The 27783-nt window shown below is 43.8% G+C and overlaps 1 protein-coding gene across 1 annotated transcript; it reads left to right on the top strand.

The window, feature by feature from the left end:
- Window positions 1–1337: 1337 nt before the first annotated feature.
- Window positions 1338–7726, top strand: PSMB1 (proteasome 20S subunit beta 1). Its single transcript, XM_054279916.1, has 6 exons — window positions 1338–1489; window positions 2703–2810; window positions 3964–4045; window positions 4506–4635; window positions 6177–6283; window positions 7450–7726. Exons 1-6 carry the CDS (start codon window positions 1386–1388, stop codon window positions 7633–7635), a joined length of 717 nt encoding a protein of 238 aa, XP_054135891.1. The 5' UTR covers window positions 1338–1385; the 3' UTR covers window positions 7636–7726.
- The last annotated feature ends 20057 nt before the right edge of the window (window positions 7727–27783 follow it).

The raw sequence follows: 27783 nt of genomic DNA, 5'->3' as shown, positions 1-27783 counted from the left end.
ATACTGATGTACAGGAAGTTCCACCTGGATATGAGGAAGAACTTCTTTACTGTGCAGGTGACTACACACTGGAACAGGTTGTCCTGAGAGGTTGTGGAGTCTCCCTCACTGGAGATGTTCAAGAACCATCTGGACACAACCCTGTGCCAGGTGCTCTAGGACGACCCTGCTTGAGCAGAAAGGTTGCCCCACATGACCCCCTGTGGTCCCTTCCAGATCCTGTAATCTGTGGGGTTCCCTGGCAGTGCACCAGCCCCTCACAGAAGCTGTGGTTCCTCACTCTGAAGCTGTACAGAGTTCCGCACTGTTGTGCTGCAGATCTCGCTGCTGTGTCTGCACAGTGCCCATGGAGACTGCAGCCTCTGCAGCTGTGCTTCCTGAGCAGGGCAACACACTTCTCCTCAGGAGCACCACTTGTCTCCTGTGTCTCACTGTCCTCACCCTGTACTCCCCTAGTACCTCTTCGAGCTTCTTTCCCAGCCCTTCCCACTTGTTTCCACTTTTGCCATGGTGCCTGGCACCACACCCCGTGGCCCACCTCGAGGACTTGGTGAGACCCCATCTGGAGTACTCTGTCCAGCTCATGAAAGGCCTGGACCTGTTGGAACAAGTCCAGAGGAGCCACCAAGATGCTTAGAGGGATGAAGCACAAGGAAAGGCTGAGATAATTTGATTATTCAGCCTAGATAAGAGAAGGCTTCAGGGTGACCTACTAGAAAGATGGAGAGGGACTTTTCACAAGAGCGTGTAGTGACAGGACGAGGAAGAATGGCCTCAAACTGAAAGAGAGGTGGTTTAGATTGGATATTAGGAGGAAGTTCTTTGCTTGAGAGTGGTGCGATACTGGCACAGGTTGCCCCGGGAATTTGTGGGTGCCCCATCCCTGTAAATGTTCAATGCAGGACGGAGCTCTGAGCGCCTTGGTCCAGTGAAAGGTGTCCCTGCCCGTGACAGGACTAGATGATCTTTAAGGTCCCTTCCCACTCCAACCACCCGATGATTCTATGAGTCCCGACTCCTGCTCTTCACGGCGGTTCTAAAGGCGCTCTCCCCTACAAAGCAGGAGCTACGCTGCTGCCCAAACACGAGCGGTGTGCGATGGCCTCACGACTGAGCAGCCTGCGCGTTCCCACCAGCGGGCACGCAGGGCAGTGCCGGCACCGGCTCTTGTCCAGGCGCTGCCCCGGGCCCCAGGCACATCCCCTGCCGCAGGCGGGTTCCGCTCCACGGCGGCCCTGCCGCCCTCCGGCCAGGCCCCGGCGCTCGCCGCCCGGCAGAGCAGCCGAGAGGAGGCGGCGCTGCCCTGCCCTGCCCTCCCAGAGCGGCTCCGCTTCCGCCTCCGGTGCCGCCATTTCGCCGTGAGACAGCAGCGATCGGCGGCCGCGATGCTGTCCACCGCGGGATGCGGGCCCTCCCGGCCCGAGGTGGGCTGCGGGCTGGAGGCGCCCGTGCAGCACTACCGCTTCTCGCCGTACACCTTCAACGGAGGGTGAGGGCCAGGCGGGCAGCGGGCGGGACAGGGCACCCTCGGCCGGGGGCATCGGGCCCAGGGGACAGCGGCGCCGGGGCTGCCTCGCCTTACTCCTGCTTCTCCTCGGTGCTCAGTGCGGGTTTATCTCCCCTCACGATCTCCTCTTTGTAGGGAGAGAGCGGCAGCACAAGGAGGAGCTGGGCTCGGGCTTACCTTGAGGCCTTGCAGCCTTTCAGGGTGTTCTTGCCTGTCCGTGTGGCTTTTGCAACACTCGGGCTCCCTAAACGTTGACTGGTCTTAAAGTACGCATCTTTCGTTGCCGGCAGCGTTGTTTCTTTATAGTGGCTTAGGAAACCCAGGCAATGGTCCTATTACAGAATCACGGAGTTGTTAGGGCTGGATGGGTTAGGAGATCATCCAGTCCAACCCCTCTGCTAAGGCAGGGTCACCTCGAGCAGGTGACACCAGAACACCTTCAGGTGGGTTTTGAATGCCTTCAGAGAGGGAGACTCCATGACTTCCCTGGGCAGCCTGTTCCAGTGCTCTGCCACCCTCAGCTTAAAGTTCTTCCTCATGTTGAGGTGGAATTTCTTGTGTTTTAGTTTATGGCCTTTGCTTTTTACCATGTTGCTAGTAAACGTGTTACTGGGTTGGATGCTACCTTGCTGTAACTCTTAAAGACAGGTGATGTTTTACATACCTAAGTTGGTGGCATGATCTGGGCAGGTAAGTTTATTTTTTCTTATGATGACTACTCCTTTTTAAAGGGCCTATTTGTTACTTAATGGTGGTACACCTGTGGTGATCACAATACTAGTTGTTAGGAAGTAATAACACCAGATTTTAAAAGTGAGATTTATTTTAGTGTAGTGATACTATTGCTCAGTACTTTGCTTGTTTTAGAAGGATGAGTTATTATTAGGCATATAAAATACCTCATCCATTGGATCTGGTTCTTGCCTGGTGTAGAGTCTCTGTTTTACCAAGTTTCCTTACAGTTTAAATCAGAGTAGAGGAGCACATGCATATATTTTCTTCAGTCTGTCTAGTGTCTTCTTCACTAGACAGAGTGAAAGATGTAGGGATGTGCATAGTGGGAAACATAGCAAGGAATGTAAGATACTTGACAAAACGTGAGGCTGGGTGTAGAATTGCTATCTAGTTTGATTCTGTGTTGCCTAAGAAGATGCTTGTGCTGAAGGCCATGATTTATCAATACTCTTTTTTGAAGGACGGTGCTGGCGATTGCTGGAGAAGACTTCTGCATCGTTGCCTCTGACACACGTCTGAGTGAAGGCTACTCCATTCACTCCCGGGACAGCCCCAAATGCTACAAGCTGTAAGTCCAGATCTGCAAGGATTGAAAAAGATGGAAAATATACTGCTGACCATGTCACCTGTCTCCTACTTTAAGCAGAATTCTTAGAAAAAAAAGCACAGTAACAAAGTAGATTTTGGAGTCGCGGTGACCTTTGCTGTAATGTAGGATGTGATGTGATGTTGTAAATATAGCCAGATTTCTTGTTTCATGCTCTTGAAGTTAAGTGAGAACAGAACATTTTTCACGTGATACAAACCTTAACATGGAGTTTTTTGGCTGGATAATCAGAAAAAAAATTAACTGTAGCTAAACCTAATTCTATGATAACTCATTCTGCTTTGTCAGGAGATCTGGTGATGGTACACAAGTGTGCCCACTGCTGCCAGTTGTACTGTATTTCTCTGGTTAATTACCTGGCAATTTAGAAAGGTATTTGTTTTAAGGGAGGTAAACCTATGAGTAGTTCCATAATTGAACTTTCTGTGCTCATTTTAGGCTTAGTTTAACTCACCTGGGTAGCATCTCCATAGTTTACAGCTACACATTACTTATGTTCATTTTACTGCAGCAGGTCCTTGCCTTGTAAGCTGTCATCAACTACATAAACTTTTTTTTTTTTGGTCTGGGTTATTGTTTCTTTTTCTAAATTGATGACATGAAATCAAAATAGCTTGGTTTCTGCTGGCTAACTTGTTACTGCTATATGTTTGACTCTGATACTGTCCAGATGGAGATTAGTCTGGCGCAGGATACATACTGCACATGATGGCTTTGTGTCATTCTAGTGACAGGCTGAGAGAAGACTTTGTTTTAAGATTTTTTCTGAATGACTGCTTTGGGTTGGTCCGTGTGTGTTAATGTTTCTAGACTCTTTTCTAATTCCTGGAATTAAAATTTCAAGTGTGTGTTTCCATGGTTAGTGTTCATAAAACATTTCAAAACTGAGCAGAGAGCCAAGCTTCTGTAGTGCATCTGCAGCCACATAACTTCTGTTTGTGCTGACAGAAGCCACCAAAGCCATAAATGTCACGTAACCATTGTACAAGCTTAATGCAGCCCTCTGGAAAGAAACCTGAAAATACATTTGGTGTTTTCATAGTAACCTACTGTATAAGAAATTGCTGTAGTTCATGCTAAGTCTAAAATTGCAACAAAATGTTATGTTTTTCAGAACAGAACAAACTGTCATTGGATGCACTGGTTTCCATGGAGACTGCCTTACCCTTACTAAAATTATTGAAGCCAGATTAAAGGTAACTACGAATCTTACTGTATTTAGAAACTTAGATTCTTAATATTATAAATTATAATACCAATAATATGATATGTTTTAAATATAACTTCTGCTGGCTTTTTCCAAGTTTGTATGATAACCGTTTTGCTAATGAAAGATCTGGCAGGGAAAATCAGTGCTGTGTTCTTATTAAGCGTGACACCACAAATTTGTAGAATGGAAGAGCTGGAAAGGATATTGTAAATGAGGCAACACCTATTAATTACAAAAATTTGAAGATATGTTAATGTTTGTCTTGTACAGAGGCTTTACCTGTTAGACCAGCATGTTTTCACTAATTGTGCTGGTTAATAATTTTGCTTAGCATCAGATTCTTCTGATGAAGAAGATGATGTAGTGAGGTTACAGAAAATGTAATTCTGGTTGAATGTCAGCTTTAGTGTTTGACTTTCCTCTTGGATGTGCTCTACCCCTGGCAGATGTACAAGCATTCCAACAACAAGACCATGACTACAGGGGCTATTGCAGCAATGCTGTCTACAATCCTGTACTCTCGACGTTTCTTTCCCTACTATGTTTACAATATAATTGGTGGACTTGATGAAGAAGGTAAGATTTCAAACAGAAAAAGAAAAAAAAAAAAGGAGGGCTGCATTTCTGTGGATGGATAGCTGTTCCTTTACATCTCAGTGTAGTGATTGAATAACGAAGTTTCTGTTGCTGTTCCTAGCAACTGCCTTTAGGCATTATGGTACTTACACAGATTGAATACATATTGTCTATCTGGCTTGTTTCCTAGTTTTTGTTATTCACTTGATTTTCCATTTCTGAAGGTCTAAAAGCTATGTTATAATTATTTGATTACAAATAAAATCTCTAAAGTTAAATAATTAATACTTTAGACTGGAAAATTTTACAGCTGTTTTGCTGGATTTTTAAATTGCATCATTAAAGTAGATGTCACCAGTAAAATTGTATATGTTTCACTCAGACCTGTGAGTGTGGTAAAGACTATTCAATATGAAGACTTACTCCAGAGACAGGTTTCTACAAACTTATTTCAAAATGTTAAGTAACCTGTAATGAAAATCATGACTTCTACCCAGAAGCTGCAGTTTAATGTACAGCCCTTGCAGAACTTACTGTGTTCCTGTCCAGTGATTTGGTTGAGTAGCTGAAATACTGTGTTGTCTGGCTTTGTGAAGGAGCTCAGAGGTGGTCTTGTTTGGATAATTTTTAGCCATTCCATGCAGTTTGTTTTTACCAGTAAGTTATACTGCTTTCCCAATCTTGCTAAGACATGTCTATGACTTGTGGGATCTGGCAGGGGATTAGTCTGCCCTGCATAATGGTAAATCTCAGATTATAAGGGTGTTGTAGCAGCTGATAAGAATCAGTGTGCAGGTTTGCTTGCAAGGACTGAATTAGGGTCCAGCAAGATTGATTGTTGATTTGGCTGGCTTTCTCAGGGCTGTTCAGCTCCTGTGCTCTGCTGCCAAGGGCACTGGCCAGTTAATTGAATTGGGTGCAGCCTGTCTGCACAGAAGGGCTGGGCTTGGCCAGCACCTGCATTCTGACTGGCATGTCCTCATCAAACCCTGGTGCTCCAGTGTGTCTGCACCTCTGATGTTGGTGCCAGCCAGAAAACTTTGCACCACCTGCTCTGGCTTCAGAGGGAAGTGTGCAAGAGACCAGAGCATCATCCCTGGTTCTGGGACTTTGATGCAGAGACATCCATTTCTGGAGGTAATTCAAGAAATGTATCATTCAGGAACTATGTGTGAGCTGCTTGTTTGTGTTAGCCTTGGAACCCCTGGGGCTCTTTGTGCAGCACTACACTCTAGCTCATCTTTCTGCTTTGATTACTCTGCATCAACACTTTTTCTGTGGTAAGTAGTGTAGGAAACATCTGTTGAAGCATGGTTGTGGCTTAAATAAAGAAAATAACCTTGGATATTGTACCAGACTGCAGCCATAGTGAGTCTTCTGTGAAAAGCATCATCTGAATATACTCAGTGTTGTTTGGTAAAGATTTACTGGGATCTGCAGTGTTCCAGATATTACTTATCCAGAGAGCTGGTTTTGTTGAAGATGCTTGTCAGTATTGGGCAGCTTTCTGAATTGCATACTAATTTAATTTTTTTTTTCAGGGAAGGGAGCAGTTTATAGCTTTGATCCAGTGGGCTCCTATGAGAGAGATACTTTCAAAGCAGGTGGATCAGCAAGTGCAATGTTGCAGCCTTTGCTGGATAACCAGGTAAAATAGCTTGTTGGCTTTTGTTTTGGTTTGGTTTTTTTTCTTTATCTCGGTAAAGATTTGTGACATTCAAATTAATGTAGCTTTACTTCTGGAGAATATTACTTTTGAGAGAAGTTTTAAATCTATTACCCAGGTAGGACCTGGTAATCCATACATTTACAAATTATGTGGCTTTACTTTCTCAGGAGAAATCACAGTTTTGCTTTGGGATCTGTTCAGGTTTTTGATACATTATTTGCATTTGCAGTGCCTGTTTAAACGACATAAATGTTTTAATTGGAGAGTTATGTTTATCCTAGAAGTTGTTTGAAGGGTTTTTTCTCTGGGTTTTGGGAGTTTTTTTCTTGGCTGATAACATAAATATGCCTGTTAGTATAAAAGAATTAACAAGATAAAACTAATACATACATTTTATCATTTAACATACCCTTGTTTAAGTCTTCAGTTCTGTACAACTCAGATACCATTTTTTAGTAAGAGTGTTCTTACATAAAACTGTTGGAAACTTATTCAGCTAAATCTGTCTGAAATACTTGAAGAATATAATATTTCCTTTTTTTTAAACCTTTTAAACTGAAGGAAATATGTTCTACAAAAACCAAATTGGCATAAATAGTTTTTTATTGCTTATGAGTTTCAGGCAAAACATGGGCCTCTTCCCCTTTTCCTGTTCTGATGGTTAAGTTGATGCTTATATTTATGAGCTAACTTAATGCTGTTTGGTAGGACCAGATATGCTCCAATATAGACTTAGTTCTGAAGTCTAGGTATCTCAGGGAATATTTGCTTTTAAGAAATATTCCTAACTACAAGTGACCAGAGAAAAAAAGACTCACATGCAGTTCTGGTACTGCCAAACCTGTGAGAAGTTTATGAAGAATTAGATCAGATCCAAATGTTCATTGTGATCTTGTTCATGCTGAATGAGCAGGAGGAGCTATGCTGGCTGTATATTGGATCTGCTTCTAGGTAATTTTTCTAAGAGTGTTGGTATTGGCAAAGCTCTCAACTGTAAACTATTCGGAGGAATACTTTTTCAGCTTCAGGATTTTTAAAATAGATGGGCCATTTCTTCTTTTCAATTCATCTAAATCTGTTTTTTCTAGTGCAGAGACTGAATCAATTTTCATAGAAGGATAAAATACACTTTTATCTTTTCATAGATTGGCTTCAAGAACATGCAGAATGTGGAGCATGTACCTCTGACCCTGGAAAAGGCTTTGCAGCTGGTTAAGGATGTCTTCATTTCTGCTGCTGAGAGAGATGTGTACACTGGGGATGCACTAAAGATTTGCATTGTCACAAAAGATGGAATTAAAGAGCAGACTGTCCAGTTACGAAAAGACTAATTCAGTTCATGTGTAAGCAAGTTCTCTGTATGTACAATTTACCTGTGTTATGAGAACCTTTGTCCAATTAAATTTTTTTCAAGAAGTTCAACTATTGTGGTGCTGTCTTTGTTAGAAGTTGTGTTTTTTAGAAACCAGAGCCGTTCGTGGTGAGGAAGCAGCTTCAAGTTACAAGTCAGTTTCCTTCATCTCATCTTAATCTATCAGTCAGGCTAATTCTAGTGGAAGTTTAATCCCCTTCACACAATCCCTTATGCTGAACTATGGGGGGGGGTATTAAAATTTAGGGTCACAGACTATTCTGATAATCCCTTCAGTTCAGCCTTGCTTTAGCAAGTAAAGCATTTGCTCTGTTCATGCTGCTTTCTCTGCACTTCATAGCTTGCTTTTCCTGTCTTCTCTTTTATTTCTCTGATGGGCTGTCCTGACATTTGACTTTATTTATTTGCAAAGACTGTATTGGTCATCTGAAACCAGTATCACTGTGTAACAGGGGAGAATGTTAGATGGAATCTTTCAGAGTTTAGTTCTGGACTCTGCATCTGGGCTCACTCTGGGTGTTTCTGTTTGGTTAATGCCCAGAATTTGAAGCATTGTCCCCTTTGTGGCTACTGATGGAAAATAACTTAAAATGGAGATTCCTGAGTACTTTTTAATGCCTGGATCCTTTGCTGGGCCTACTGCTGCCTTTGATTCTTGGGAAATTGCATCAAGTGCAGTTTGATTGATGTGATGTATCACACTCCTGGATATTGGCTTCAGCATTAGGACCTTTAAAAAAATGGAGCTGCATCATCAAGGGCAAGATAGTTTTCTTTTGTCCAAGAGTCCTTTCACAGTCTGTAGCTCTTTAAAAAAGGACATATAAAATATCTCCTTCCTTCAGGTGACCCACTAGTTCCTTAAAAGAACAATTTTGCTGACAGGTGTGACCCTATGGTAATATTATCTCTTGTTTGGGTGTGACTGGCTGATTTCTGTGCCGCATTTTGAGTGCAGTGCTATAATCCACGGTCTAGCTGGTCTTGACCAGAGATGGCAGTCTCAGGCTTCGTAGACAGTTTAGATAGTGGGTAGCATTTTCAACATCAGTAGTGAAACAACCAGTGGTGTTAAACTAACTCTCCCGAGGTGTTTGCGAAGGCACTTGGCCACTGGGTGCCAGTGTTGGGCCGGGTAAGGAGGGAACAGCTCCTTCCCGGGTGGCTGGGCTGTGAGAAAGGCACGCAGCATCCCAGTCTGAATAACTCTGTGACTGAAGTCACTTGGGCACACAAGTCAGAACTTCCAGATGCATTCAGGTGTCTTGAGAGGATGTTTAACATTTTCAAAAGTCATCTCAGCTGGACAAGGTTGTTTGTATGAATGACTGTAGCTGTATGCCGCCTGTACTGAGCAAATGGCACACAATGCAATAATTCTAAGAACAGAAAGCCTGTGCCTATTTAAAATACAAATCAGCAATACCAAATTAAATCCCTGCTCTGTTACATCTGTAAAATTAAGGTAAAGCACATTAAACTCAACTCTCTTTGGTACCAGATTTATGTTGAATTGCTCAGGCATTTCACAATATGCTGTTGGGGGTTTATGCAAAATTGTTGCAGTCTACTGAAACTAAATAGTGTTTCAGTTGCAAAGAAAAGCAGGAGAGGGTAGCAAATTCACATGCTTGCCTTTTGGACAGGTCTGTTTGCAGTATATAAGTTCTAAACAGTAAACAGCAACAAACAAGGGGAACCGTCTAATTTCTATATGAACTAATTCAGTGTTCTTGCAGGATGCCAGACATATAGGAGAATGGCAGTGATTTAACTCAAAAGTTTTGATAAATTTGGCTGCTCTTATATTTAAGGGTGGATTTTACATCCAAAATAAATGCATGTTCACAGATTTTAGGAATTACTGGCTTTACTTTGATGTGGCTAGGCTTTTCTCTGGAAGTTCTTTCAGGAGAAACACAAGGTAATTAGAATTTTCAGGTGTCCTTTGCAGTCTCAGAAAAGATATAAGAGCAAGTACCTGTTTTGACTCTGTGCTATCCTGTTGGTGCACTGATGTGAGATGGCCATTTTTCTCCTTTTCAGATTTCCCTGCAGAGTGCATCTAGCTGAAGAACCATCAGGAAAGGAAGCTTTTTCATAGGACCATTGGACTGAAAATACCAAATTTCTTTCACCAAAGAATGTAGCACTGTGTCCACTCCGTTTGTGGATGGGTTTGGAACCAGTGAGATGGGGAGGCTTGTTTCCCACATTTTTAACTTTCCACTTATGCCCTGCCCTGATGCCATCACTGCTTGTGCTCTGAGTGAGGAGTTGCAGGAGTGACAGGAGATGTGTGAGTACAAAAGTATTCACAGGCTGCTCAGCTAGAAGTTACTTGCTTTATTAGTATTAAAACACCCCAAATATCAGATGTATATTATGGATGAAAGGCTTTTTTTTTCAGCTCTCCTTAGTTCCATGCCTGTACTTCCCAGGTGTAAATCAGTTTAGTATTCATCTAGCACTGTATCTGCAGTGTATATTAGCAGTTTATGAAGCATTTTGGGCCTTACTTGGTTACAGAGCTGTCTAGGCAGGCTACAGAGGTGCAGCTGGGCAAAACAATTGTAACAATGCCACTTAGAGGTGCTAGAAGCAAAGAGTTGGGTTTGGCAGATCTACTTGGATGGGGATTAGACATCTTTAATACAATTTCATGTAAGAGAAAGGAGAGAGGGCAAAAATGTTAATCTTGGAATCTTTTATTAGTTTTAAATGTATGTACCTTTCAAGAGAGGGTGCGCTGCAGTACTGGAATGACCTTGGAGGGAGCACTTCCAGCTCTAAGGGTGTCCAACGAGAGCAGGAGCAGGCAGCTCCCCTGCACCTGCAGCAGTACTGAGGGCCGCCCTAAGGTGGCAATAGCTGCTTGCTCTCGCAGGTCTCGGCACAATTCCCCCGGGCGGGTGGAAATAGCCATACACACTTCCCAGCGCCCCGCTTTGGGTAATGCGCTTTGGGTACTGTTTGTTGAGGAGAGGGGAGGCTTTATTTTCATCTCAGCCGAATGGCTGTGTACTCTTGCTTGTGTAAGGGACGGTACAAGGTCACAATCAGCCTTAACAACTAGTTTTGTAAAGCAAAGTCGTCTTCGCTAATTTTAGGACGTGTTTTCAGCAATATTGTTCATGCATCAAATCCACTTCAAGTACAGAAGAGAGAGCCTGTAACTATGGAAAGTGAAAGTGCTTGACAGGACATAAATATTGCATATATGTATCTAAAAGCTTAGTTCACTGTATCAGTCAAGGATAAGTTTAATTTTCTTTTAACTAAAACCAAGACTTTATTGAGGCTGAATCATAAGGTATTGTTAAACCAAGTACCAAACTTTCTCACTCTAGGGTGACATTTTTCCTTTTACACTGACATATGCCTGTAACACTACATATGCCTTAGAGTGATGGGAGCCAGGATCAGGCTGCTGACTAGAGAAAACCATTTAAATGGAAATTATAAAACACTATGTGAAGTACAGTAGTTTTAAGTGGTCCTACTGCATCTTACTCCTTTATATTCTTAAGTATTTATTAACCTAGGGGACAAAGTTGTAATTTTCCACATTTGATAAACCTTTTTTGATACACTAATCATACATCCTAGAAAGCTGCTTTGGCAATTTCTTTCTGTATATTTAGCAATCAATTCAGGATTTTACAAACCTAAACTTGGGGAAAGGTGGCAGAAGCAAGTGGGGACTGATTAAAGCAGCATTCACGTGAATCCAAGCAGATTAAAATAGTCCTGCTTCTCTCCAGTCTAGTTGAAGGTATTTTTTTAGGAGTATAAAGTAACTGCTGTCTTATTCAGGGTTCCTTATGGAAAGTCAGGAATCAACTTTTGAGTAGAAGGAGTTTGGAAATGACAGCTTTCAAATTCCTCTTTTCTCTTTCTTTCAGCCTTTGCTTTTGTTTAGTGTGAATGTCCTTTGCTTTTAGGCCATTTGGGGCAGTCGTAAACCAGACAATAAGGCACATGGGCCTGAAGTTAACTAAGATTTGTCTCCAGATCTCTCTTCTCAAGCCAAATTCCTTCTGAGAAGGGGTTTTGTCTGTGTGAGTGCAACAGAGTGGGACCAGTTTTATATTCTTTCAACACTAATATGTAGTTAGTTTAATTGTATGGACCATTTTCTGTGTACTTCCTTTTCTAAGCAATTTCAACAAAGTATTCATAATTACAAAAACATGGTTTAGCAGAAAAAACAAACAAAAAATCCTGAGTATCTTTCCTGTTAGGCTGTTCTTGGCCCCTTTCCTAACAGTTGCTGGCAAAGTTCAACTTCACTGTTCATTTCAGAGGCTCAAGTTGGGGTAGGGATGGACTTCACTGCAGCCTACAATAATTAATATTCTTTGGCACAAGACACAGATTAAAGGGCTACTGGCAAGAGAGTAGTCACGGTACCAGAAATTTAACCAGTCCTTTGTACTTAAGCTCAAAGAACCATAAAAGGAAAGTTAAAAAATAGGATTCTCTTTTGTGCTGAGGAAAAGGAACAAGGTGTTGAAATTTGTGGTTACATGGATACTTCATGGTTGAGGTAAAGTGCTATTGACTTTCCTAAGACTTGACTTCCCTGAAGCATAGGTATTTCTGTTGCTTAGCTTTCTGCAGCTACACAGGTTTGGTGTACTCCTTGATGGTTCTACAAGAAGTCACCAACATGCTGATGCCCAGCCAGGTGTGGGTATGTGACACCCACAGTGCCTGGCCCACTGAGGTGGCTTAGCTGAGCAGGATTGCCGCCCCTCTGGACCAATCTGGACCAATGCTCTGTTTAACCAGGCTTGTGGACCTGGCTGTGATGAGCTTGGCAGTCAGGCTGGGTGGATGATCGAGCTGGTCATTGCTCTTTCAAGGCTATGCTCCCACTCTGGAGCCCCTGGGTGGCTCAGCTGAGCACCTCCTCTCCATCCTGGGCAGCTGATGGAGGCATAACCAGCTGGGGCTACCTGGCAGGTGAGAGATGCTGTAGAATGCCTTGGAAGTTGATCCCCTACCAGGAGCCCATCTTCAAACATCCCAGTAGGAAACACTTCTGTTTGCAGCTTGCTTATACAGCCTCTGCAGAGAACCTCATGCACTGAGATACTAGAAAGTCAAGAGTCTTCATGGGGAAACGCCCCCAATGCACAACAAAAACCATGAACTGAGGTGGAGGCTTTTTTCCAGGGATTATATAAGAGAAAGCTGCATTCCAGTGTCACTGCCTTGTGCTTGATCTGAACTTTTCCTGACATGTACCCTTGAAGGCAGAACAGTTAACACAATCTCCACTTAGTCCCACAGCAAACAAACATTTTAGTGCGGCTGGTATGTGTTTGCTAGTTGCAGACAAGTCGATCTCATTAGAACTGCATTTACAACTTTTGCCAGGCATTTTGAAACTGGTCGACATGCACAACAGCTGCCTGAGCTGGAATGGCATGTCATTCCCTGCCTTCATCTTATTAGCACAGGGGATGGCTTGATTAATGACAATTAGATGGGATTTTTAAAAATTAAAGATAATTTGTCTTTGGAAAGGCCATGCAATGTGTTTTCATTCTCTGATTTAAAATAAGTCACAAAGTCTAGGGGTTTATGGCTTTTCTCAAAAGCCAAGAGAAGTGCTCACCCTGAGCTAACCCACAACATTTGAAGTGAGAACATTTTAAAGGGTGATGCAAAGTGTTTTCAGCTGGTACGTAGCTCGATTCCTCCTTGTTTCTCCAGGCTCTCAGTGCAAAGCTGTTGAGCTTACAGCCTTGAATAGAGAGACTCTTGATTCAGTGCAGGCTGTTACTTCCAAACCACTCAATGGATTTTGTTTGGCTCTACAGCCTTTAAAGTCCGTGGCTGTGGTGCCCTTCACTTCTGTTAAGATCCTTCTCTGTCAAAGGGACACTCACCATCAAACACAGTGAAGCACCAAACAGACAAGATGCTCTTCTCTGAGGAGCTGGGAAGTTACAGTGGCCAAAGCAGTATCTATATGCTGGCATTCACATACGTAATTTAACCCATAAAATTCCTGGACAAACATTTAACAGGAAGTTCTGGTGGTTTAGTTTAAGCCCAGTGTTAGCAGAAAAGCTACACTGATATTCATTCTCTGCACAAACCTAGAGCTCTGAACTCTAATTTGTGCTCTCAGATAAATTTAACTATGCTGCCAGAAGTCATCATTGCAATTTAAATTTAAAAAGGACAATGAATCAGACTCCTGATGTAAGTGAGGTCCTTTTGACTAGTTGGCTCAGATTAAAAATAAAATAAAAAAATAGACTTCTTATAAGAGAATGCACTTGTAGTGTTTTAACTAATATTTTGACTTGCACAGGTAGAGGGTTGCTTTCATGAATGTTTCCATTCAAAGCCAAAATGCATTTTGAAACTACTCCAAGAATTTAGTTTCTATCAGAGGCTACAGAAATCTGCCCTCTTCTTGCACCATTTCCTCCCCACCCTCTTGCCAACAAAAGAACATCCAACGGGCCAAGCTATCCAACAGCAGCTAATGGATGGCCCTTGAGTGTCCCATTTGAGATCCCAGCAGTCTTGGCTCTGAACTGGAGATTAAAAGCCAGCTGCTTGTTGATTTTAAGTGAATTCCTCCAGTTAGTCTCACTACAGAGAAGGTGAAGTCAGAGATGGTCTGATACATTCAAGATTTATCTTAGGAGCTGTGGGATAAAGTCATGAGAGACGCAGTTTTCCATCCACATCCCAAAACCCACGTGCAAGAGCTTGGTCAGCCAGTGTGGCTCCAGCTACAGTGTTGGACTACAGGACTGCTGCCTTGTAAACGCCAATTGTAAGTTTTAATGAGACAAACCAATTAGATGGCTTGACAGACCATCACAACAGTGACGCAACTGCGCTCAGCCCTCATTGCAGGAGCAGCAGAATTTCAAAGAACTGCTTTAAAGAAAAGTCACAGAACAGCTCGCACACAGCCCTGCAAACAACAACATCACCCACAGGCTGTGGAGCGAGGGGAAGAGCGCTGAGAGTAAAGCAGAAACAAGTGAAAGGAATTAATCCAAATACTGATTTTTCCCTTTCTAACACTCAGCATGGGCACAGCTTGGGTTTCAGGTGCCATCAATGAAATATAACTGCTGTACATAACTCCCACTGCATTATTGGTCCAACAGAGCCTACAGAGAGGTATAGCATGGCCTTTGCAAAAATGCACATATATAAAATCACTTGTGCCAGGCAGTGCGTTACATTGTCCTAGAGATGCCACCTGATACACAGGGCTGTATTCACTGATCCACCTACACCCACAAGGCATTTCCTTCCTGAAAGCCAGAGGAAATTTTTATCACTCCACACCCTGACTTGCAGGTGTGATCCATGCATGTAATCAAGGGATATGGATTTTGGAATTTTGTGTCTTCATTCTCCCTTGGGTAGCAGTTCATACATCACCTGCTGTCCCTCCTGGTTTGAGCTAGGAGTCTGGCCATCCCCACAGCTTGCTGGTCACACTTGTTTTCAGCATGTTGAGCACAACACCTTAAATGTCACTAGAACACAATCCAATCCATGGAGTGTTTGGGTGATGCTCCCAAGATAAAATTTCCTTTGCAGAGTGTTCATTGAGCGGTTCTCAGTGGTTACAATCCTCTTCTGCTGACGCTGAAAGAGACATCAGAGGAGGTCCCACAGGCATGGCAAAGTTCCTGCTTGTCAAACCAGAGAGCATTTTACAAATCTCTTCTTTCCAAATGAGCCACTTTGCCTTATTTTTAAATGTGTGTCGAGGAGGATCCAAGACTAACAGAGTAATGAAAGTTGCTAGCTCCAGAATTCACTGTGGCTTGTCAAAGTTATTTCCCCCAAATTAAAGACCCATAAACACACCCCTCTTGGACTGCATGACACACAGATCATAAAAGTAAATCTCAAGACCTGAGCTGGTGCTGAGAGGGCACTTTGTTCCTGTTAATCACGAGAGTGAAGGGGACCCCTGTGATACTGTTGTACACTGAGAGGATGTGGGGCAGGGGCACATGGGACTGTGTGGAACATCTGTTCTGCCCCATATATGCTGTCCAAGTCTCTCTTCCCAGCCTACTGCTAGTCCTTATTCAAAGAGGTATTACACAGAGCCATCTCTCTGACTGAGGCCTGTCCCAGTAAGCTGTTGGTGGGAAGCATCCACCAAGGACTGAGGCACCAAGCTGTGGTTTCTGTCTCAGATCCGGTAACCATAACATAGCTGGAGCTGCAAATCAGGCCACCACAGGCTGAAAGCTCTGTGCCTGCTTTTCATGTTAGTATAAATCACTTGACACCATGTGAAGTACCTCTGCCAGCTCTTGACAGCCTCTCAGTAAGATCCAACAGACCACAACATGTCAGAGTGGGAATTTTGCCTTAACAAGTCCAAACTGAGCTACCCCAACCCTTGTGAGCAAAGAGCAACATTTAGCGTGTCTATATTTGTTTCTGTGGGGTAAAATATTCTGTTAAGCAGCAGGTCATTAACACATAACTAGGTAGTTTTCAATAAATTGGTACCCAGCTACCACGGCAGTAAATGACAACCCAGTGCCTGGTAGCATCACTGAAGCCAAAGGATGTGCCATTCCTGGCCACCACAGAGTCATAGCTCTGGAGATTCTGATGTGCACAGCAATAAATGATGTGCTTCAGAGAGAGGGAAGACAAGGCAGAGCAACTTGGCACAGAGTAGAAAAGCTGTTATGCAGACAGCAAGCTCACTGTAGGTGCAAAAGGTTGGCAGGGTGGGAGATGCACACCCTGGAGCTGCTCTCATGGCCTTTGTCCCAGCCCCAGAGAAACGGGTGTTCCTTGTGAGCGCATCTTCCGCGCACACATGTGCATCACAGACAGCAGTGAGGAGCTGCTGCCACAGGGATGTGCTGGGCAGCACGCACAATGACTGCTTTCCAGGGATGGGGGCTTAACGAGGGGAGACAGCTGAGTGCTGCACAACAACTGCCTCCTTCTCCACACTCCATCCAGAGCACCAGAGCCGGTGACAGGTCAGACCTCTGCGGGCTTATGTCAAGGGTTAAACAAAAGCCAAGCTGCTGTCAGCAGCAAAGTGAGCCTGCAACTGTATGCCAAAGCGTGGGTGCAGATCTGCAGCGTGCTTCTCTTGCAGAGCACCCTGACACACTTCTCAGGAGGCAGAAAATCAAGTCAAAACCAAAACAAACCAAAAAAAGCGAGGTAGAAGAAAAGTATTAATGTGGCTTCCAGGGCCATTAACTGCAAGATGGAAGTGACTTCATGGTTAGTCCAGTCACTGAAACTCGGAGCAGTGGACAGCAATGCCATTTAGGAAGAGCAGAGCAAAACTGCAGCTTTCAAGATTTTCCCTGGCCACAACTTGGAACCTTATGTTCCCCGATAAAATGACTGAAATATGAACTTGAGATAACACACAGGCACAGTGCAGAGCTCTGAGCCCTTGGTGCCCTCACTCAGCCTCTTCCCTCCCATTTCCTCAGGCACCTGTGCAGCGGCGTCACACGCTGTCAGAACGGGCATCGGTGCTTCACGCCTAATCTCCCCTCTGCCCCCCAAAACCCGCCTGAACTTGTCACAATGGCTCAAGAGGGAGTGAGGCTCGCTCTCCTCCGCTGGCCCCCTGACAATAGAGGATTGCCCTATTTGTGTGAGAAGGAGAGGGGCTGCCGCCCCAGCCCTCGCATCTGTAAGGGCTGCAGACAAGGCGCACAGATAGGCAGAAATCAATAAGCTGGCGGATCAGAGGGCCCGGCGGAGGAGCCGCTCCTTGCACACGCACAGGGGCCGAACATCTGTCAGGCAAACAAAAAGCAACCCAAGCGGAACAAAAGAGAGGATTATTTTAACTCAAGTTCTTCTTCAGTCTCAGCAGGCAATGTTCAAGCCGTCCTCGTATTCAGACACTGAGGCCTTATGGAGTACGGGCTGTCCGGGAAATGCCAAACGCTGTTACCAGAAGACAAAAGAGGGGTAAAAGAAAAAAAAAATAGATATGGAAAATTCAGAATGTCTTGTTGAGTGCGGTTGAGCAGGGGGAAGGTGGAGGGGGCACCAATAAGGGGGCAGAGGGCAGGGAGGGGAGGAGGACAGAGTGATGATGCGATGGAGAAATTGATGACAAATCTCCACAGCAGTACTTGAAAACAAAGCTGATCATATCAAATCTGCCAGAGAAGCACAAAATATTGTCACACAGCTGTGGATTGACAAGCACTGAGCTGCACCTCCAGCTCCCTCCCTCGTGTGAAGAAAGGGCAGGCTTGCTGCAGCCCTTCTGCTAGTGCAGATGAACCCCAGGGAACTGGCAGAGCTGGCCCCACACCTCAGTGCCCTCCTCACCCGGAAGAAGCCCAGCTTTGACCACAAGCCCTTGGCACATTTAAGGGAGCAAAGGATTTAGGATAAGCTCAGAAACAAGCTGCCATGCCTCTCCCTTGTGCCTGGTGTTAGCCAGTTTCCACGGTTATTTTGCGCATTGGTTTCTCCAGCACAGCTGTATCTTCTAATCGGAGTGTCATGTGCTAGAAATAGGTGCAAAACAGTGAATTCAAGATAAAACAGATCTAGTAAAATTTGGGCTTTAAATGCCAGAAAACTTTATTGTTTCTGAAACAGAGGAGATAATGTCATAGCTGAGAATGCCCTGTATTGCATTCACATGCTACTGCTCAGTGCCCTTTTGCTGCTGTTGGCTTGGCGCATTTTTGAACTAAAGTATTAGTAGGGAAAAAAAAAACTTTTAGGTTTTGGGTTTCCTTCAGCAGTTTCACAGTATGTAAGCTGCCTTCACAGTAGAAGTTGTTCTGGATAAAGGTGGACTTGCTCAATTGAAGATTCTGAAGCTGCAGTTCTGTGGTCTGGAATGCACCCACCATCAAATACTAGCCCACAGCATCCCACAAAACTGATATACATCTCAGCCTTAAAAGTGACTTGCCATAGAAGACATGGGTTCTTAATGGTATTTTAGGAAGCATCACAAAGGTATTTTGACCCAGCTTCATTTTATTACATTCTGTTTGGGGTGGGGGAAGGATGTGAACTGAAAGAGATTTTGACTTAGAGAAAACTGGCTCCTTTATTAAAAAAAAAAAAACAACAAAAAAAACCCCCAAAAAAACAACAACAAAGTAATTATTTGGGGAAAAAAAAAAAAACCAAAAAACAACCAAAAAAACCCACCAATATAAAACATAGGCTTAGCTGCTGCCTCATGTTAGAAGTTTCTAAATTTCCTTAGCCTTATTTACAGTGCCAGACACAACTGGGCTGGCTGTCTTAACAGACATGACCCTTAAAAAAGAGTAATCCCTGTTTTTTGTTATGCTTGTGAGAGTAAAGGAGAAGGAAGGGCTGCCTTCCTTGTCCCTGAGGAGGGTCTGGGCACAAAGTCCCATCTGCCCACAGGTAACTTCCTGGATCTCTTGAACTCAGCCTCTACACATCAAGGAGGAGCAAGTGAGACTTTTAGCAACTTAAACCACTTGTGAATTTTGCAGACATGTACCACCTACCTGAGAGGAACCAGAGGCACCAGAATAGGGCCTCTGTCAGCAGCTGGAGACAGGCACAGCAGCCTGGTGCTGGCATCATGCTCCTTCATCACCAGCAAACAAGGAGATCTGCCACAAGTGCAGCACCTCTCTTTCTCAGAAGCTTTGCTCAGGTGTACTGTGAGCCTTTCATAACCCACAGGCAAGACTGTAATCTCTACTGGCCACTGCAGATGCTGCAGACCTGGGCACCTTCACCCCATCTTCCCTGGAGACTCCCCAGCACTCCTGGAGAGGACAAACTGGGGTTCAAGCAGCAACAGACACAACCTGCATGCTGCACTGCAGGTGTGTGCAGGGAGAGCACATCTAGCCCCTGCGCATGTCCTACACAGATCATGCACATGCACCTGGACTATCTGCCCAAACACTGAAAGAGTTCACAAGGCCAGAAAGATCAAACTCTCCTCCTGAAACACAATAATTCAGACACCAGCCCTTGGCATCTCCTTATCCGAGCTTCACTGGTCCTGACCCCTCACCTGTTCTACAGGGAGTCTCATCCAGCCTCCCCCTGTGAAGAACCCCAAACCCAGAAGCAGAGTCTATTTATCACTGCTGTTTCTGGCCTACACGGGTTGTTGTTGACTTTCCTTCATCAGCATTTACTCAACTCAGCTGCAGCCCTTCCTGGATGCCTCACTTCACCTGGGCTGCAGTTTTTGTAAGAAATGTTTCCAACTGACTGCTTGGTTATGTCTCAGGAATTTCAGAGGTCCCCTGTTTTCCTTTTGCAAGCAGTTCTCATACAGTAGCAAATCAATAGCTTCTTATCTCACTGTTAGAACATTACTAATATTTGTCCATAGTTGATATTTTTCTTTAAAGCCAAATTTATTGAGTTTCTTTTCTCTTTTAGGTTATTTTTTGCAGGTCTTGAACCATATGCAAGTTCTTTGTTCAGCCATACAAGCAAATGCTTCTATAGAGCTGGGCTTTAGATAGAGGATGTTAAAACAGAGGGTTTGATGTTATGCTGGTAAATAATAAAAAATTAAAACAAAATTGAACATTTAAAGGAGAGAAAACTGTTTAATGTGAGGAACAGTTAAGGTAAGGGAACAGTGCAATAAAACAAGGCAGATGTTGCCCTTCAGCTTCCATCATAGAAACACACTCCTGATTCTCCTTGTGCACTGGCTTCTCCCAGGATCAAAGGAAAAAAACAAGAAAGTAGTAAAACTAATAAAAATAATGTGCATCTTTTTTGTGAAATTCTTCAAATTTGTGTTTGGAAAATATGTTTGTATGATGTGTTTAATTTAGTCATTGTCCATTAGCAGTGAAAGAGAAGCTATCTCATCAGTAGGATCTTTTTTTGACGGGGATTAGGCCTGAGTTGGTCTTGCTGTGAGGGACTCTTGGATTAGGGTCTTTTTTTACACACAGTCTGGCACGGCTGTTTCCTTAGAAAAACAGGCTTTGGGGTTGTTTTGATGCCTGTGAAGTTGTTCCACAGGCAAAGGAGGTATCTGTAACATACAAACCAGGGACTGGGAACCTAGACAGAAGAAGGCACTGGTCACTTGTGAGTGGAGACTGACAGAGAACCTGCTCTGAGACAAACATGAACTGTCAGTGTGCTGGGTCCCCACTGCCTCTGGAGCCACAGAACACCCTGCAGTCTGTCTATGCTCCTTCTCCAAGCATGAGAGACACAGTGCCAGTGTGGGACAGAACACACATGATGTGTGTTAGAAGGGCTTTGCAGATGGGTTGATGTGGTCCAATAAACTCCACCTTGGGCACTCCTGCTCCAAGAGCCTAAAAGAGAGAGGGGACTAACCAGCAACTCTCAGACAAGCAGCTGTGACAAGTGATCACAATAAATTGATGGTGGCCACAGTTTTGACAGCTAAAATCAAAACAACAGAACAACCAGAGCAAGTTTTTGCCTTGTGGCTGCAATGAATTCCCTGGTGGCTGCACGCAGCCGCTATTATTGTCTTTGAGAGTCACTGCCCTAAGAGATGAATTCTTTAACAAGTGAACAAATAATTCAAACAGAAATTGAAATTACATTCCTGAGAGGGGTTCAGCAGCCTCTTCTCCCATTAGCAACAGTGGGAGTTACCATGCTCTGCACATTGCCCAGTGATAGCTCTTCTTCCTTCAGCAGAAAGCTCTGCTGTAACTGATTGCTTCACAATGTCATCCCAGTTTTCCTCTTTTGGGTACCAGTTGCTGAAATGTGTGAATGTGCTGATTTTTGGGCAAGTCTCAGTCTAGAAAAAAAAAATCCTATTACACAAAGCAAAATGGAAATAGCAGGGAATTAGATATCAGATTTATGAGGTGATAAGCAAAATTTTGTTGAAAAGTACTTACTGTGTACTCACTTTGTGGATAAGCTTGTTCTTCCAAGAAGAGAGAAAAATGAGTCATTCTAGGATCTAAAACCATTCAAGAAATCAAACTTAGGCAGTTTGAGGATGATAGATTGGTCAATATGAATTTTGTGAGAAGTACAGACATATTAACTTTTCTCCAAGGTAGGAAAGAGATAGAAAAGTATTTTCATTAAATGTATTCAGTGGGTGTGGAAAGCCTCCTGCAAGGAATAACATGTCCTTTGAGTCTCTGTCGTGGTAGTGTGGTACTGAAAAACAGAAGGGGTGAAGGAATGGTGAACAGCTGGCGAGTGGCAGTCCTATACCAAAAGAATGAAGTGTGGAGGAGGGGAGAAAGCAATTTAAAAAACCAAAACAACAACAAAAAAGAGCTCAAATCCTAACGACAGTAAAATAAAACCCAAACAGAAAAACAGAACTGAAGTGTTGGGAGTGTACTGTCAAGCACCAGCTTCTCATGGATTGTAAGAGCAACAGAAGCCATTGTCCTCTGTTGGGGATAGGAACCATAAAAAATAAACTGGGATGGGAACCATAAAAAAGAAACTGGGCTGCTGTGTGCTCTCAATCACAATTCTCAACTAAGCCCAGCACAACTCTGGCTCTTCAATACGCTGGATGCTCCACAGAGGGTGAGAGCACCCCTGCCTAGCTGGGGAGATGATCAGTGGGCATTCACCTTCCTTAAAAACAAACAAACAAACAAAAAACCAACAAAAAATCCCATCAGTTAGACTGTAATTACTTCATCAAGGCTCTCAGGTGAGACATAAATAATTGCAGCTCGGCAGGGCGGTGGGGCCGTGGGACAGGCGGCCAGGCGCGTGGCACAGCCTGGGGCCAGCTCAGGGAGAGGTTTGGGCTGGGTGCTCGCGGGCGGCTCCGGGCACGCAGCTGGCACACAGCTGGCACACAGCTGGCACGGGCTCAGCTCCGGGGCCCCTGAACTCACACAGCTGGCACAGGCCCTGCCCCGGGGCCCCTGAACCCACAGCTGCACTCCTTCCCGACAAGAGGGAGGCAGAGGTTTGTGCCCAGCCTCGGGCGGCGTGCGCTGGCTTTCCTGGCGCGCTGTGCCCGTGGATTACACAGATTTGTCCTTGCGTGCTTCCACCTGGCACGGCAGAGGTGCGGCTGTGCCAGGGACTGCTCGTGGCTCGGGCAAGCCCGGCACGTTCCGCGGGACGAGGGCACAGCCCGGCTCAGGAGCTGGGCACGTACTGCACAAAGATGCTTAAAAGCTGAGGGGGTTTTGAGAAAGGGCACACTGAGCACACAGGCTCTGACTGAGCAACAGCAGCGCTGCGTAAGGTTGGGACAGACATAGGCAACAAGGGAAAAGCTTTTAATCGCTTCTCGCAGTAAAAATATGAATGGATTTCACCTGAAACAAGGTCAAAACAAACAGAGAATGTTTTCTCTCCCTGTATAGTATCAATTATAATACAAAGAAACAAAGCTAGATAAAGATGGTCTATAAGTGCAATTCAACACAAAGATATGGATGCAACATGAACTCAGAAATCCTTAAATCACAAAATGCCAGGTACCAGGAGGATGCATAGGAAGAATTGGCTCCCTTTGCTAGCCCTGTTCTTACACTGACCACTGCCAGAGGCTGGAAAGATCTTCACTGAACACAAGTCTTGTTTGATTTTTCATTTCTCCTTTAAAGCTTGACATTCTTAGTGATTAAAAAAGAACCTGACTTTGAAATAAATAAATTCACATCATATGTATTCAAAGTCCTGTGTTAACCTTACTGCCACATGTTTTGACATTCACTATTTTTAAACTTTTTAAAAGGCTTCTGCTCAGGGAGGGGCTCATCTTTTTCAGGGCATGATTGACAGGGGTCTATTTCAAAATACCTCCCATTAAGGGAAAAAAAAAGAAAAACTACCTTAATGGTGAAGCAGGGAATGACAGCAGCAGACAAAAGATCGTTGCTTCTTTGTTCTTGAAATCTGAGGAAAATACACAGAACTCCATTGTATGACTTTTTCATGCACAACATTGTCTCCCTTGACCCCATGCACATCTGCAGCCTGAAGTCCTCTGTTATCTCTGGATAACAGCTGTTGCATCACTGATTATTCATCAGTTCCACTTTAGCCTGCCTAAGGTGCTGTGAAAAGACCACAAGTTGCGGAGTTTACTAAGTGAATTCAAGATAAAACCTACCCTTGCTGGGGAAAAAAATAGGAATAACAATGGATAACTCTTATTGGACATTTTGTTTGGTCATCTGTAGCACATATTTTAACACACTGGAATTGAAGGATCTCTTTAGAATTTCACAGAATCCCCTAATTTTCTCACCTAATTCCTTTATACTTTTCATTTGGCTTTGGAGAGCAAAATGCAAGGGCAAGGAGCACATGCAGTCAGCACTGGAGGGACAAGCAAGCCCTTCAGTTATATGATGTGCAGAAGCAGAACTTGCAGAGCAATGAATTAGTGAGGATTTCCAGTTAAAAGAAGGGGGACAAAGAGGTACGTGCACAACCCAACTCCTTGGAATGCAAATACCCCTTGATCTTTATTTGGGGCAGAGGAAGTAATTTCTCTCCTGTCCTCTCACACTTGCTATGGAGACCACAATTCAGTATGCACCTCCTCCCCAGGTAATTCATCTTCTGGCCTCTTCCATCACCACCTCCCCCAATCATTTTCCACCCCTGCCACTCCCCAGTTACCAATGCTCATATTCCCACATGGGTGCTAAATCCCATCAGTTTTTCTGTCCGAAGGATAAGGATGGAAGAGGATTTCTTTGATCTCCAAGACTCTTTCATGGGTCATTTGAGAGGTGAGGATAGAAGGTGAGGATTTCCAGTTTATCAGCAAAGCATTGATGACCACCAGATTGCTGGGAATATAATAGTGGATATTCCTGAAAAAAAAAAAAAAGTTGTTTGCAGCCCAACACTAAGTTGTTAATGAGCTCCTGGTGTAAATTCATGGGGTGCAGAGACTGCCCCTAAGCAGGTGGCTCTGCAGTGACATGCAGCCTCAATTTATTTACTTACAAGTAAGCTGCACATCTCCTGTCACTGAAATATCTGCATGCTAAACATGTGAGTTTAGATTGGTGTTATGGAGTCCACAACATGCTAGGCATATTACCAGAAATACAAAACCCACCTTGTGGACTGCAAACCAGAGAAAACAGTTTCTGTAGGAGCCCCAGAGGAGACATGGGCTATATTGTCAGGTGGCCCCTGGTCCTGGTGGCTCCTTTGCCTTGTGGCAAAGCATCAGTAAAGCAGAATGTTTGGAAGTCACCAGGCTTTGACGTCTCCAAACACGAAGGTGCTGCACAGGCACAAGTGTCACAGGTAGCTGCAGTTTGTCTGTGGGAGTTGTGAGTTCTATGGCTCAGGTACAGGATGCCAACACAGAAATGATACAGAGTGACTGAGCTAAGGGTACATATTCAACCTTTGTTCTAAATTCCCAATTTGATTGCAAAATGACTCTTTTTCATGCTCTCAACTTGTCTTTTGTGTTCTCCAGTTCATCTGCATCATATCCTTTGCAATTATATCACACTCCCTTTGTCTATATGCCAAGAATTTGCCAAGGACTTGCAAAATCCTCATTCCTGATTGTTTACCTGTTTGGTACAGCATTTCTGCCTTTCTTCAGAAAGCAACTCTGCCATAGCCTCCTTCTGTTGGGCAAAATTATGCAAATTGCATAGATTAAATTGCTGTATAATGGTTGATCAGCTTTTCCTCATTGTTTGCCATTTGCTACACAGGATTTGCGTGCATTTAAGAGTTTTATGTGTTTAATAGTTATTTAAGAAGCTTAGCATAGCTAATACCTTCAAGCAGTTCTGCCCCTGCAGGCTGGAGAGAAGTAAAGGCTTTGGTGGTTTTGACTGGGGGAGTTTTAAAAATTATTTTTAAGTTTGAGTGGTGAAGATGTTGGGGATAGGATGCAGTGACTGCTGACGTTGTTTGGAGAGAGCATTGCTGTTTACCAAGACTGTCTCTCTTTGATAAAAGGAGCTACAAAGCAGACCCAGCTCCCACTGGAGGAACGGGTCCAGCAGGATGCGGGTCTCCAAATTCCATGTTTTCTCTTACAGGCTGTTTCCACTCATGTACATGCAAATGCTTGGATTCACTTTGGCACAAGCACAGGCTCCCATTCCGGCTCGAGGCTGGTTGCAAGAGAACACAGAGGCATTTCCTCTCAGTTGCCAGATCCTGTTCTTGTTAACATTTTGCCAAAGCATTAATCATATCCCGAATCCCACGTGCCCCCGAGCAGACTCTCCCTCCCAGCTGCCTCATCCCCATTCCTTGATAGACAGACTTCCATCTCTCCCCCACTCCTTACGCATCCCCAGTATTTTCCAAGAGCTGCAGAGCAGGCAGGACAGGAGCAGTGAGGGCTCTGCTGCCATCGAGGTGGCTTTTAGGCCATGGAGCTGAGGCCACTCCAGCGCACTCAGCAAAGCACACAGAATCCAAGCAATACCTACGCCTTTTCTGCAAGCAATTAACTGAAGAAGTCAGGTTTGGTTTTCTTAAACAAATTAGCCTTTTAGTATTGAGTTATATACACCTTTGAGAAAACAGAGAGTAAAGTAAATACGTCCTTGAAAAGCAGCCCTTCTCCCACGCAGCCCTGAGAGTGCTACTCACACATTTGCCCACTGCAAACAGATGGGCCATTTTCTTGTGTCTCTATTAGGTAATAGGCTCAAGCTGTGAACAAATAAAGCCGAAAACACCCAATATGCCAATGTGTTAATTTTGTCTTCCTGTAGGTGTCCCTGTCGATTGCAAAATTGAGGCCGCCCCAACTTTTTCGTTTCTTTTTTTTTTTTCAACAAAGACAAGTTATAACCTTTTTCCTTGGCAAAATGAATTCTAAGCATTTTTCACAGTAACACATACATAAAAGCTGTTGAATAAGCCATATGTGAGAAACAACAAAACTCACTCTCACAACTTGATGGTCTGTCTGTAGCTGTGTTATTTATTTAGATAGCTGGACCCTCCATTAAAAAAGTACATCTCTGTACACATTCTCTACCAACCCAAAGTTTTAATGATATGCTCAGAACCACTGTGCCCAATGTGCCTATGAGTACACACGGTGTATATAAATATTTGTCACTTGCATGAGGTACATGATGCACTTCACTGGGGCATAGCTCAGGGCAGCATCTGGCTCAGGCTCCACAGATCCTAAAACTAGTAACATGTGTGAATTGTTCATCATTACTTTTATGCACAGACTGTCCCCATGCTTGCACTGGAACTGCCAGAAGGTTTCCACGGGGAGCAAAATGGAAGATACGAACTCCTAAAGAGGTATAGATATTAACTAAAAAACCCCAAAAATTCAATATTCTTCTTCCAAAGTACTCAGTCCAGTTCTGCAGTTTTACTTATTTTGCCTAGGGAGTCTTTCTCCTTGTAGAGTCAAATTCTTCAGTCCAAGGAGGAGCAAATGCTCAATGCCACAGGGATTTGTGTACTTCCCAACACAAATTCAACAGTTCTTAATGCACTCAGGCCTGTACCCAAGAGATATAAAGGTACTTCTCTGTCTTTAAAGCTTAACCTGATTAGAGTCACCCCTATGACTCTTAATTTACCACTATCAAACTGCCTCTCCTATTGTTGTAACCTTTCTGTCTTTCATGAGGGCTCTTTGGAAGCTTTTCACATACTTGTTAAATGCTCTTGGTCACAAAGCCTGCTCAAAGTTCCCTTGATCATGTCATTGCTATGGTGTAAAATTGAATTACTTTTACAATGCGTGCTGTACCCTGGCAAAGCAAAGCCTTTCCCACAGTTAACAGAGGTGAAGGCCTCAAAAATAAATGAATAAAGGAGGACCAAAATAAGTGAATTTTCATTAAAAGGGGGAAAATAACTTTTTCTTGAAATGCAGGGAAGGCAAGCTCAAACAGCTTCTTTAGTGAGTGTCTGCCAGACACATTATATTACTGTTTCAAAAGAGAAATGGACAGCTGGAGAGGGGTTAATAAGAGTGAAAAGTAAAACATTTAAAGTTTGCTTGATTGTTTTTTTGTGGTGGTTATAGAAAACATCTTGTCTCCCAAGAAGAATCAAGAACATGAACTGCTTTTTTGTTTCAGAAAATGGCTGTGGGATATTGTAGGGCTGTGCATCACAAAGTTAGTTCTCATCCTTATTTGTGTCTTCTTTA

This window comes from Melozone crissalis, unplaced genomic scaffold, assembly GCF_028551555.1.
Source record: "Melozone crissalis strain CALT ecotype California unplaced genomic scaffold, PUWL_Pcris_2 ptg000027l_1, whole genome shotgun sequence".
Taxonomy (NCBI): Eukaryota; Metazoa; Chordata; class Aves; order Passeriformes; family Passerellidae; genus Melozone; species Melozone crissalis.
This window is presented reverse-complemented; position numbering and strand designations above follow the sequence as displayed.